At 42.8% G+C, this 13,628-nt stretch overlaps 1 protein-coding gene across 5 annotated transcripts in view; it reads left to right on the plus strand.

Annotated features, from left to right (window-relative positions):
- Nucleotides 1-12,836, plus strand: part of CCDC57 (coiled-coil domain containing 57) — a 142,549-nt gene extending 129,713 nt beyond the window's left edge. For all 5 annotated transcript variants that reach the window (XM_073606702.1, XM_073606703.1, XM_073606701.1 and 2 more), the window contains one exon: nucleotides 12,565-12,836. In XM_073606702.1, coding sequence (XP_073462803.1) covers nucleotides 12,565-12,740 — 176 coding nt within the window. In that variant the 3' untranslated portion in view covers nucleotides 12,741-12,836. The remainder of the gene's footprint in view (nucleotides 1-12,564) is intronic.
- Nucleotides 12,837-13,628: the final 792 nt, after the last annotated feature.

The raw sequence follows: 13,628 nt of genomic DNA on the forward strand, positions 1-13,628 counted from the left end.
ATATACCCAGTCAAAATGTAGCATGCCCACCTTCTCTGACCCTCATTTCCTCTATTAGGTCTGCAGTCTGACAGTCCTCTCAAGCATTACAAAAATCAAACAGTATGTGCGGCCCTTTGGTGATGTCAGGGGCCTCATTTTTTAGGCCCCTTTTAGCTCATAAGTTGACAACCACAGATCTAGATGCTCACTGTAAACAGGGCCACGACTTCTCCCCAAGTTAGCACTAAGCTGTTACACCTCTTGGAGCAAAGCCTCATAATAGCCTCTCATTGGACATTAGAGGTTCTGGCATTGGACAGTTTAATGTGAAGGGCAGGGCTGGGATCCAGGAATTGGGACTTAGCCCCAACTAAACATAAGAGTGATCTATTATCAGCCACGTGATAACTTATGCGCATATACAAGTACACACATAATTTCTGATGTACCATTTACCCAACGTTATGGAAGTGCAAACATGACCATACATTGAAGGACCATACATTTTCTGATGTACAGTATGTCTTCTTACATTGCTTCTAAATAGACTTGCACATCATATAATTCCCATTCTACAGTCCTCTCTTGGCTGGAGCAGAGGTGGGGGACTCGAGTCACCTGTTTGAGGACTTGCGACTTGCTTGACAAAATTAAATAAATGACTCGACTTGACTTTGACTTGCCACTAATGACTTGCGACTTGACTTTGACTTGGGCTATTTGACTTGCAATGACTTGCAATGACTTGGCACCACCAGTGCTGTGTCAAGAAAAAAGCACTAAGCAGTTTTGTTAATGTTGAAAATGAAACAAAACCTTTCCTGAAAACTGACTTTTAACTAATTTTAAGGATGGAAATGGAGTAGATCAGTATTTTGACTTAATTTGTGACTTGACCAAAATAAATGACTTGACTTGACTTGCTTGACTTCTAGCAGGGACTCGACTTGACTTGCTTGCTTTTCGCCACAGTAACTTGGGACTTGCTTATGACTTGAAGGTTAAGACTTGAGACTTGCTTGTGACTTGCACATGTGTGACTTACCCCCATGTCTGGGCTGGAGACCCTTGGAATCTGGTATTTAAAGGTGAATTCCAGGCATTAGTATTTCATATGTAGGTAGAAGAAGCAAAGGATGGGATTTTAAAGGTGCCACACACAATGTATAAAAATATAACATTTTTATTATTATAAACATTAAAATATCATTATTTTTTAAAACATCATGATAATTGTCATGAAAAATCCATACAGTACTGATGCAATGTATTCATCTCTACATGTTTCGTCAAACTTTAAAAAATCCATCCTTTACTTCTTCTACCTACTTTGAATGGTTTGGAGATGTGGTGCCTAGGGAATTTCAGACACCAGGTGTCCTCATATTTTATACATAGTTACATTGGTCCAGCTATGTATACACTATACCTGGCCAATGCCTGTGTATGCTGCAAATCACCGACACCACAAATCCAGTGATCTCCACTTGCTCCTGGGGCCCGTGCTGAGCGGTCGTTCTGCTGCATTGTGAATGCAGGAGGTCAGCCACTCATTCAGCATGGGCGCCATTCAAAGAATGCTTTGCATATTGTGAATAAATACAAAGCATACTCTGATTGGACAAATTAGAGAGCTGGGGTAGTGAGGTCATGCTCTCCACCTCAGCCAATCCTCCACCTTTAAATTAATTCAGAAAATGTAAAGTATTCTCTGAATGGTGCACATGCTGAGCAGCTGACCTCCTGTATTTAGTAACTGTCAAGGAGGGACAGCTCGGCACGGGACCCAAAAGCAAGTGGAGATCACTTGGGTAGTAGTGTCAGTGATTTCCAGCTTCAAGGGTCATCGGCCAGGTATGGTATACACATAGTTATGTTGGTCTAAGCTGGACCAATGTAACTATGTATAAAATATCCATACCTGGAATTTTGCCTTAACTATCTACCCGCAACCACTTTTTAAAACGTGAAATCAAAAATGTTTTCATTCTGATTCTGTTTTGCCATTTCTCTAGTGATAAAAAAGCGTAATAAAAAAAAACTGCCTGAAAAGAGGAGTATTTCTGGGCAACCAATCAGCTTCAAATTGTTTGTGTAGACATACTCCTCTTTTTTTTTTTTTTTTTATTACGCGCTTTATAATTGCTTCTATTTGCTGCCGAGCATGTCTAGATGATCAGACCAGAGGTGTTATTGCAGGTCATTACCTTCAGTTCACGAGCCATGTTTATTTTAAGGTCTATATGGACTGTATTGCACAAGTAACTTGCGTTATCTGTGTACAAGAGCTGTGCGAGCTGCAATCCCTTCCTCCCCATTTGGCTTTCTAACACAATCTATGTCCTAATTATTGTCGCTGGAGACACATGATGCAAAACATATACAGGCAGCATGGGATTTATTGTTCAAATTTGAAGTTTGGAGGACTGATTGTTCATTAGAATACTGTTTGGTATATTAACGTTATTGGACTAATCAATAGTAACTTATGATTTGAGTTAGAATTAAATGACTCCCTGAGGCTCCATTCACACTAGCGCGTTTTTTGATGCATTTTGCATTTTGCAGAAATGCACGGGAATTTTTTAACATGGGTTCCTATGGAACATGTTCACATCAATGCTTTTTCGTATCTCTGCATTTTTGGAAAGGGTCAGGGACTTTTTTTCATGCAAAATGCAGCGTTTTGCATGTAATAGAATTCAATGGACAAGCATCAAAAACGCAAGTGCACCGTTTTTGATGCGTTTTTGGTGCGTTTTTGATGCGTTTTTGCGGGTTTTTTGTTTTTTTTTTTTATTTTTTTTTAAGACTGTAAAAAAAACTGTAAAAAAAAAAAAAAAAAACGCAAATCGCGGCAAAAACGCCGCAAAAACGCTGCTCAAAAACGTGGCAAGCATGAAAAAAAAACCTCCAAAAACGCTCAAAAGCAACATGCATAGGTGTGAATCCAGCCTTAGACTGGATTCACACCTATGCATTTTTAGTGCTTTTTGCATTTTGCAGATTTGCACTACAGAATGTGTTACATAGGAATGTATGTTAAATGGGCCGTAGTGCAAATCTGCAAAATGCAAAAAGCACTAAAAATGCATAGGTGTGAATCAAGCCTTAGGCTCGATTCACATCTATGCATGTTGCTTTTGAGCATTTTTGCAGTGCTTTTTGCGGTACTTGCCGCGTTTTTGAACATGCATTTTTGCCGTGTTTTTGCAGCGTTTTGCATTTTTTTGTTTTGTTTTTTTTTTTACAGTGTTTTTTTTTATACTGTATACAGTGTTTTAAAAAAAAAAGAAAGAAAAAAAATGCAAAAACGGTAAAAAGTGCGGTAATTGCGTTTTGGATGCGGGTCCATTGAATTCTATTACATGCAGAACGCTGCATTTTGCATGAAAAAAACCCCCCAACCCTTTCCAGAAATGCAGAGGCACAAAAATGCATTGATGTGAACATGTTCCATAGGAACCCATGTTAAAAAATTCCCATGCATTTCTGCAAAATGCAAAATGCATCAAAAAACGCATTAGTGTGAATAGAGCCTAAGTATCTGTCCAGAGCAATAATGTGCAGCTGATGCTGGAGTGAGGGCGTGTAGACAGAAAAGGGGAGAGCCGTTGCTCTCCTGCACATCGTTGGATCAAGATCGGGCTCAGGTATGTATTTAAGGGGGGGGGGGGGCTGCATGCAGAAGGTTTTTTACCCTAATGCATAGAATGCATTAACGTTAAAAAAAAAAAAAAAAAAAAAAAAAAAAAACACCTACTTTAATCTTCCTGACCAGAATCAGTCCAGTCACAAATGTGAAAAAAACAATCCCCTGCGCTAAAGATACTAATTAGTGATTAGGCTTGCCGCTGCTGTACATGGCATAAGTCAAAACATGGAAAAAAGGGTATAAGTACCACAGCGCTGACAACCTGAATAAATACAATGAAGTGCAACTGTAGTGCATACAAAATTAAGTGCAAAATTAATAAAAAAAAAAAATCATATCAAGCATGTAGCCAATGAAGGCTTAAAAAATACGTGCAAATATGTATAAACTTCTAGTTGGAAGGTTCCTTCCACAGGTGCTGCTGTGCTAGAATTAGTGCAAATCAATATTAACCATGTGACCAGTGAAATTCCAAAAAGACTTGCACATAAACATATAGCAGTTCTCAGTTGATAAGTTCCTTTCCCAAGTTCCTTTCCCATATGATGCTGTAAACATATACGGGTGCATACGGGTTCAAACCCCCCCCCCCTTATAGTTGAACTCACCAGATCCAATGGACCCCCAAGCAGTACTGCGTTACGGGTCAGGTAGGCTTATGCCCTGTACACACGGTCGGACATTAATCGGACATTCCGACAACAAAATCCATAGATTTTTTTCTGACGGATGTTGGCTCAAACTTGTCTTGCATACACACGGTCACACAAAGTTATCGGAAAATCCGATCGTTCTGAACGCGGTGACGTAAAACACGTACGTCAGGACTATAAACAGGGCAGTAGCCAAAAACTTTCGTCTCTTAATTTATTCTGAGCATGCGTGGCACTTTGTGCGTCGGATTTGTGTACACACGATCGGAATTTCCGACAACGGATTTTGTTGTCGGAAAATTTTATAACAAGCTCTCAAACTTTGTGTGTTGGAAATTCCAATGGAAAATGTGTGATGGAGCCCACACACGGTCGGAATTTCCGACAACAAGGTCCTATCACACATTTTCCGTCTGAAAATCCGACCGTGTGCATGGGGCATAAGTATGTTGAGCGGGGTGATGAAAACACCAACTCCTTGATGTGATCCTTCCAGTCCATTAATCAATAGGTTCTCTCACAACCTAACTGCAGTTAAACGGGCATCGGATGTGATGTCACCGCGGTACCGCAAGCTGCGTCTGACGCTGCATTTCTCCCTTCCCACGGGGTGTTAATAACATATCAAATGTTTGAACTGAGAAAATGAACCATTTTAAGAAACAATAAGGTAATTTTAACCCCTTCACGCCGACCGTACGTAAATATGCGTTCTCGGCTTGAAGGAGTTATACCGGGGTAATGCATGCAGCTGCAGGCATCACCCCGGTACCGTTTTTTAGAGCCAGCGGTTGGCTTTTTAGTGATGATAACCGATGCGTCTAAAAGCCACTCGGCTGTTATCCCAAGGAGCGATAGGGGACGTCGTTTCCCGCCCCCTTCCGTGGCTTCCGCGCGACCAGACGACACGTCCGCCGGCTAGCCGAAGACCCAAATGAAGCCGGAATCAGCTTCGATCGGATCTCCGATCTAGTAACCCAGAACCAATGTCATGACATCGCTTCCGGTTTACTCGGCTGCCAATGGTGCAGATTTAAAAAAAAAAACTAGTATTCCAAAACGCTGATTTTGGCGTTTTGAATACTTTGAAGTGCAAAGGAGGGATTTGGGGTCTTATAGACCCAGATCCCTCCATAAAGAGTACCTGTCACTGACCATTACTGTCAGAAGGGATGTTTACATCCCTTCTGACAGCAATGAAAATGATCAGAATTTTTTTGTAAGAGACAATGTAAAGAAAAAAAAATAATAACAATAATAAAAAATACATTTAAAGTGCCCCATCCCTCTGTGCTCGCGCACAGAAGCGAACGCATACGTAAGTCGCACACGCAAATGTAAACGGTGTTCAAACCACACATGTGAGGTATCACTGCAATCGCCAGAGCAAGAGCAATAATTCTAGCACTAGACCCTCTTTGTAACTCTAAATGCTAAAGAAATTTTTAAAGCGTTGCCTATGGAGATGTTTAAGTACTGTAGTTTGTCGCCATTCCACCAGTGTGCGCAATTTCAAATATGTCAAACAGGACATGTTAGGTTTCTATTTACGCGGCGTAACATCATCTTTCACATTATACAAAAAATTGGGCTAACTTTACTGTTACTGTTTACTTATTAAAAAAAAAAAAAAAAAAGGAGTATTTAAAGCAGAACGTTAGTCGGGAAGTGAAGTCCTGCTAGATCACGTCAGGCAGGCCCCTTTTACAAGTATAGTTATGTCAAATATTAAAAATAAGAGCCCATATGGTTTAAAATCCAGTAATACACTGGGTTTGATTTACTAAAGGCGCATAGACTGTGCACTCTGCAAGTGCGGTTGCTCCAGAGCTCAGTAAATGAGCAGAAGCTCTCCTAACTTCCATCATCCAGTCATGTGCAAGGAAAAATGCTGTTTTTTAAATTTTCCTTCCCCGTGATTGGGTACTCTTTGCAAAGTGCAGTTTACCTAATTCACTAAGCTCTGGAGCAACTGCACCTTCAGAGTGCAACTGCACTTTGCAAAGTGCACAGTCTATTTGTGAGTAAATCAACCTCTATGTCTAACCTTGCCCTGCATATGCTCACTAGAGGCCGTGTGCTGACAGCCTAAAGATTTATTGTTGCTTGGGGGTTCTGGGCTTCAGCAAAATAGCCGCCTCCAGCAAGAAAAAAACAGAAACAATGCCGGAGGCAATTTACAGCACACACTCATTTTGGTAGCATAATTATTATTGTGGAACGTATGTTCCTTGCTAAAGAGCATACGTTTTTATCAAGTTGTTACAGGTAAAGTTCCACTTTAAACATAAAGTCTCCTCATGTGTAATACAGAGGTGCATAAAAAAGGCCATATGGCTCAGTAGTATTTACCCATGGTAGATATAGTTTAGTAGAGTCAATAAGCAATAAAGGAAAGAATAATTTCCGCTTTTACACAGTATATTCAAGGGTTAACAATTAACAGTAGTATTAGAAAATAGACTTAATGGAAATCCAAATACAGACACAATTGCGCACCATAATAACTAACCAAATGATTCTTTAGAAAAGAACTGTTCAGCCTGCATTCGTGCCTGATATAGGATTCTAACTGCTCAACAGTCCTGGGTCATCTTTGTTGTATTTTTCCTTTTCAAGATGCACCAAATATTTTCAAATAGTGAAAGGTCTTGACTGCAGGCAGGCCAGTTAAGCACCCGGACTCTATGAATCCATGCTGTTGTCATAGATGCAGTATTTAGCAGTTTAGCATTGTTCTGCTGAAATATGCAAGACCTTCCCTGGAAAAAAGATGTCTGGATAGAAGCATATGCTGCTCTAATACGTGGATATATCTTTCAGCATTGATAGTACCTTTCCAGATGTGCAAGCTGCCCATTCCATATGCACTAATGCACCCCCATACCATCAGAGATTCCGACTTTTGAACTTAGCGCCGATGACAAGCTACAAGGTCCCTTTCTTCATTAGTCTGGAGGACACAGCGCCCAAAAAGAATGTCAAATTTTGACCACAGAATAGTTTTCCACTTTGCAACAGACCATTTTAAATAAGCTTTGGCTCAGAGAAGAAGAAGAGGAATTGTCTTGGGTCGCATTTATTTGGGCACAGCAGCCCTTTCATTTGAATGGGCTGCTGTGCCTGCATTTTATGCAGGAAAATAGTTCCTGCACCATTGTTGAACCGCAGCGGACGGGAAATTGCATGGTGCTTTTCCACCATGCAATTTCCCATCATTTCCCACACCTGAAAACATGCTGTATTTTTAGATGCATTGTGGCGCCTTTAAGAATGACTGGCAGCCCCACACGTCTGTAAAGAGCAGTGTGTTTTGGCTGCGATTGTTTGAGGGTGCGGAAACAGCTGCGATTCCCGCAACCACCCGCAGTAGTGTGAACCTAACCTAAATTCACAGACAGCTTGTAAAAATCCGTGATTTTTATATCTGTCTGTGAGTATCTGTTATAGACATGCACACTGCATGTCCATAACAGACATTCATATACAGATGTAAAAATCATGGATTTTTTAAAACTGTCCTTGAATTTAATGGCGGTTAGCAACCCCGGTATTTTCTTTGTGGAGAGGTAGAAGGGAGGTTGTGGGCGGGGGGCTTCGAGGGGGAGCAACTTAGATCTGGAGGGGCGCATCCCACTTTAACCCCCTCCCCTCCCTTCCCCGATACAGCCAAGTGGCATTTACTTGCCTGGCGCTATGTAGAATCCCTGCTTTAGCTGTTGCCGGTGCTTTTACAAAAAACAGCACCCCCTGGCATGGCTTTAGCTGTGCTCATTCCTGCATTCTCTGTGCCACCACGGCCTCTATGCAAATAGGTATACACGGCATCCCCTGCAACCCTACATACATGCTAGCCACTCTGCTTGCACGTGGCTCCCGGACCGCATGCTGAACTTTCCTGGACCACGGGTTGGAAACCCCTGCTCTACAGCCTTTTAAAAAACACTTAGATCAAAGGCTTTTTGTCAGCTTCAGCAGGTGGGGCTGGAGAGGGGGGGGGGTGTCTGATATCCCACACTGCGCATCATAGAGCAGAGAGCTGAGTGTTGGGGGGGGGGCACACCTCCCTCTACACCTGTCTTATAGGGAATCATGCACAGCTGAGGCTGTTAATCACATTTTGTGTGCTGGTGTGGGTGTGGGGTTGTCTTCAGAGGTTCTGTGGTGTGGGGATAACATGTCAAAAGTGGCCAATGCGGATGGGAGAAAAGAGAGGAGACAAAAATCACACTTTGACTTTGGATTGAAGGTAGTACACATAATAGAGGGACATTCTCTGTTCATTTTTCATTTCAGAGCTTTACAACCATTTTAAGGTTTGTCCAAAAATGACATATGGTGGGGGGCTAGTATTTTGCATGAGGGCCAATTGAAAGATATAACACCAACACGTCAGAAAAAGAGTTGAAAAAAGGATCACCCCCCTCCTAAAAATGACTTGTAAACTTAAAGAGGAAGTAAACCCCGCAACATATTGCTTTTTTTTTCTAATAATTAAATGGTTTTAATCCTTGCCAAGCGACAGATATAGAAAGTAGTCCAAAACAAGCTTTATATATACCTTTTTTAGAAGTTATATTCTTCTGTCTCTTCCGGGTATCGTCTGCGCCATTTTTCTGTATGTTGAAGCCGATGTGAACGTCATTTCCGCCCTTAGTTCCTATCCCTGTCAAAATCTCGCGCATGCGCCATAGCGTCGTATACAGTCACAAGGGGGAGAACCAGGAAGGAGGGGATCATGCTGCAGCATCGCGAGGCTTCGCTCTGTGCCGCTCTGAGTGTCAGATAATGACACGGCAAGCAGAGGAAGCTGTGTGCCGTTAAAAGAGATACCTAGTGCACAAGCGCGGGCGGCGTCACAGGACCTAGAAGCACGATTTACATCGCAAAGACAACTGTGAGTGCACTTTCACAGGCAGTGATCAGCTGCCTGTGCTATCTAGACTAGATTGATGTAAAGTTGTAGAGGAGGGTTTACAACCACTTTAATCAGGTGTAGCTAATCGCCTTCTCAATGGCATACAAAGCCATTTGACTGTGATCAGCTGTGCTCATTTTGATTAGCTCAGCATGAAAAGAGCTTTCCTGGAGCATTTTAGTCCCTAATAGTGAAACTGAAGCAAGCGCTAAACGATGAGTGGCAAGGCACTGTCACTGGGATCTCCGGGATAAAATTGTGCACAGGCACAAGTCAGGAGATGGATACAAAAAAAAAATTCAAAGGCTTTTTCAATGCCTAGAAGCACAGTGAAGTCTAATATAAAGAAGTGGACGGTATTTGATACGACACAGACCCTCCCTGGATCAGGACGTCGCTCCAAACTGGATGAAAGAGCCGGGAGGAAACTGGTCAGAGAGGCTACCAAGAGGCCTACAGCAACTCTGAAGCAGTTGCAGGAATTTTTGACAAAGAGTGGTTATTGTGTGCATGTGACAACAATATCACACATTCTCCACAAATGTGACTTGTATGGGAAGGTTGCAAGAAAAAAAGATATGAAAAAAGACAAGAAAGGCCACATGCAGTCATGGCTGAGCTTTGCCAAAACGCACCTTGAAGATTCTGAGGCCTCATGGAAAAAGGTGTTATGGTCAGATGAGACTAAAATTGAATTATTTGACCTCAACACCAAACGATATGTCTGGTGGAAATCCAGTACAGCTCACCATCCAAGTAACACCATTCCTGCAGTAAAGCACGGAGGTGGTAATATCGTGTTGTGGGGGTGTTTCTCTGCAGCAGGGACTGGAGCACTTGTCAGGATAGAAGGAAAAACGGATGGGGCAAAATACCATTGCAAAGTCTAGATGTGCAAAGTTAGTAGAGAAATATCCCAACAGACTAAAGGCTGGAATAAAAGCAAAAGATGGTTCAACAAAATACTGACACAAGGGAGTAATCCTTTTTCCAACTCAATGATTCTGTTTTTGAATTTGATTTTATTAATTTTTTATGACATTTTGCTGTTTATATCTTTCACATGGATGTTATAAGTTGCACTGAGTGAGTACAACTGGATAAAAAAACTAAAACTGTGTCTGTCTTCATTTCAGGCTGCAAAGCAACAAAATGTGACTATTTTAAAGGGGGTGATTCTTTTCTATACCCACTGTACTTGCTGCTCTGATATTTCAGCTTTGGCCCTGCACACCTGTATGTTGAAAGAGTGAAATAGCATTGCAGAAGCCTGAGAGGGCCATCTATTTGCTATGTTATTGCCTAACTTAGCATGGAGCTGTCACTGGGTTATCTGTGCACTTCCCCATCAGACACAATGTCAACAGTGTTCACATCAGGCTATTGGGCTATTACAAGTTATCTGTCTGGGTGAAATGCTACACATTGCTGAGTGCTGGTAAATCATCCATCTACTTGCACTCATTACTCAGCAGCTGCTGTGTACCAACTGACATGTGCATGGTGGTGAGATAGGAAGTACGTATCATTAACCCCTCCATGCTAAAGTAATGCATAAATATGCGGCCTTCTGCTTCATGTGGTTGTACCGGGGTGACCCCATTACCGTTTTTTTAGAGCTGACTTTCTTGTAATAACAGCCGATGCAGCTAATCAGTTGCTCGGCTGTTATTACAAGCAGCAGGAGGGGACGTGAACCCCCCCCCCGCCACCTTCCTCTGCTCGCCTGGGCTATCTCTTCCCACTTGGAGGCTCGAGCGACCAGTGGACATGTCTGCCGGCTGGCTGGAGACCCAAACGAAGCCGGAATTGGCTTCGATCGGGTCTTGGATCTAGTGACCCAGAAGCGATGTCATCACATCACAAATGGCAACAACCGCCTTTTTATTCTCTAGGGTCTCTGCTAAAAAAATAAATATAATGTCTGGGGGTTCCAAGTAATTTTCTAGCAAAAAATACTGATTTTAAGCAAGAAGTGTCAGAAAAAGACTTAGTCTTCAAGGGGTTAAAGAGAACCTATCACAAAATGTACAGCATTACCTGTACTTGAAAAAAGTATTTCTCTCTCTCCACCCTCTTTTTCTCTCTCTCCCCCCCTTCTCTCTCTCCCCTACTCTTCTTCTCTCTCCTCCCACCCCCTCTTCTTCTCTCTCTCTCTCTCTCTCTCTCTCCCTCCTCTTCTCTCTCTCTCCCCCCTCTTCTTCTCTCTCTCTCCCCCCTCTTCTTCTCTCTCTCTCCCCCCCTCTTCTTCTCTCTCTCTCCCCCCTCTTCTTCTCTCTCTCTCCCCCCTCTTCTTCTCTCTCTCTCCCCCCTCTTCCTCTCTCTCTCTCCCTCCTCTTCTTCTTCTCTCTCTCCCTCCTCTTCCTCTCTATCTCTCCCTCCTCTTCCTCTCTCTCTCTCCCTCCTCTTCTTCTCTCTCTCCCTCCTCTTCCTCTCTATCTCTCCCTCCTCTTCCTCTCTCTCTCTCCCTCCTCTTCTTCTCTCTCTCTCACCCTCCTCTTCTCTCTCTCTCCCCCCTCTTCTTCTGTCTCTCCCTCCTCTTCTCTCTCTCCCTGCTCTTTTTTTCTCTCTCTCCCCCCTCCTCTTCTTCTCTCTCTCTCTCCCCCTCCTCTTCCTCTGTCTCTCTCCCCCCTCTTCTTCTCTCTCTCCCTCCTCTTCCTCTCTCTCTCTCCCTCCTCTTCTTCTCTCTCTCTCCCTCCTCTTCTCTCTCTCTCTCCCCCCTCTTCTTCTGTCTCTCCCTCCTCTTCTCTCTCTCCCCCCCTCCTCTTCTCTCTCTCTCCCCCTCCTCTTCCTCTGTCTCTCTCCCTCCTCTTCTTCTCTCTCTCTCCTCCCACCCCCTCTTCTCTCTCTCCCCCCTCTTCTTTCTCCTCCCGCCCTGCCCCTTCTCTCCCCTGATTGGCTGGCTGACTTTGATGGACAGCCACAGGAGCCAATAGCGCTGCTGCTGTGTCTTAGTCAATCAGGAGGAGTGTCCCGGACGACTTAGACATTCGTGGACATCGCTGGAGAGAGATGGGGCTCAGATAAGTAATTAGGGGGTGCTGGGGAGGCTGCTACACACAGAAGTTTTTTTTGTATCTTAATGCATAGAATGCATTAAGATAAACCTTCTGCCTTTACAACTCCTTTAAATAATGCTGGGTGACTGTCCCTGGATTGCAGAACAGTGAGCTGGGGACAGAGCCAGGGATAAAGAGAGTATTGCAGTAAAACCTGTTTTTTTAACTTATGAAGGGCTAAAACAATATATAAACGTTTTATGACGCTGCTTTTATACTGATCTTGTAATTAGAGTAGAAGTCCTTTTAACTGTGCGGTAATGCTGTGTGCTAATTTTTCCTGTTTTTAACTCCCAGCACTCCCTGGTAAGACTCAGACGGGCAATCACAAGAAAGGCCCTACTACTGTGACACCACAGTCCGCAATGAGGAAAAGTCCAGAAAAGATGGGACGACCAGTGACGGCAAAGCATACAAGGGGCAGAGGGACACACAGCACCTCCAAAATCCGCAACTACAATATAAGAGACTGAGCCGATCCTCCCAGAGAACGGCACTTACTCTGTGTCTATCCAATGGATAGTTTTATGGCTGTTATGTGTCATTAAATTTTATTTTTTTTAAAACAATTATCAGCTTCTGTATTGATTGAAATACACTTTTTACAGCCGTATATTAGTTTCCTTAATGGGGTAGAAATGTCTTTGCTGATTTTGTTATTACAAATGCAGGCTCTGGGGTTGCCATACCGTTTCTAATTTCACAGCCTAACAAGTACAGTATGTAGGATGGGGACAGACTTTTCCCACTACACTGGCTGTATGCTCTTTCCAGGTTAATGACACTTTTTTTTTAATCTTCATTATTTATTAAAGCTTTCAAACATTACAGCTAATCAACAACAGGTTAATGACACTTTAGATGGCGAGTCCTAGAACCTTCATATTTAAAGGATAAGTTTGCCTTTAGTAACTTATTACACCCATATTCAGGGTATGACATGGACCATGTTACGAAAGTACCTGCCCGCACCCTGACCTGATCCCCCATTGTGACAATGGGACACTTCAAAAACAGCACATCGTTCATTCACAGACTTTTGTGAATAAATGAACTACAAGTGCCGTCTTCCACCGTGGCAGATGGCTTGTAGTTCTCAATAAAGTACGAGGGCGCTGGTGAGCGCTCTCATAGTTCTCGTAGTTTGTTTATCTTCTTGGACTTCAGTAACTGCCTGCCTATACAGGAGGTACGGGTAGACGGATGTACTGACAGTCTGCAGGAGCCTGGGATTGTACCCATGATCTGCTCACCAAGGGTGCAATGCTCTGCAGGCGACCTAAGAAAAAAAATGATAAATGCACATTTTATTTACCAGCAAAAAATATGCATTTTTTTCTTTTTTTTTTTGAAGGTGAACT

This window comes from Aquarana catesbeiana, linkage group LG12 (genome assembly GCF_042186555.1).
Source record: "Aquarana catesbeiana isolate 2022-GZ linkage group LG12, ASM4218655v1, whole genome shotgun sequence".
NCBI classification, from domain to species: domain Eukaryota; kingdom Metazoa; phylum Chordata; class Amphibia; order Anura; family Ranidae; genus Aquarana; species Aquarana catesbeiana.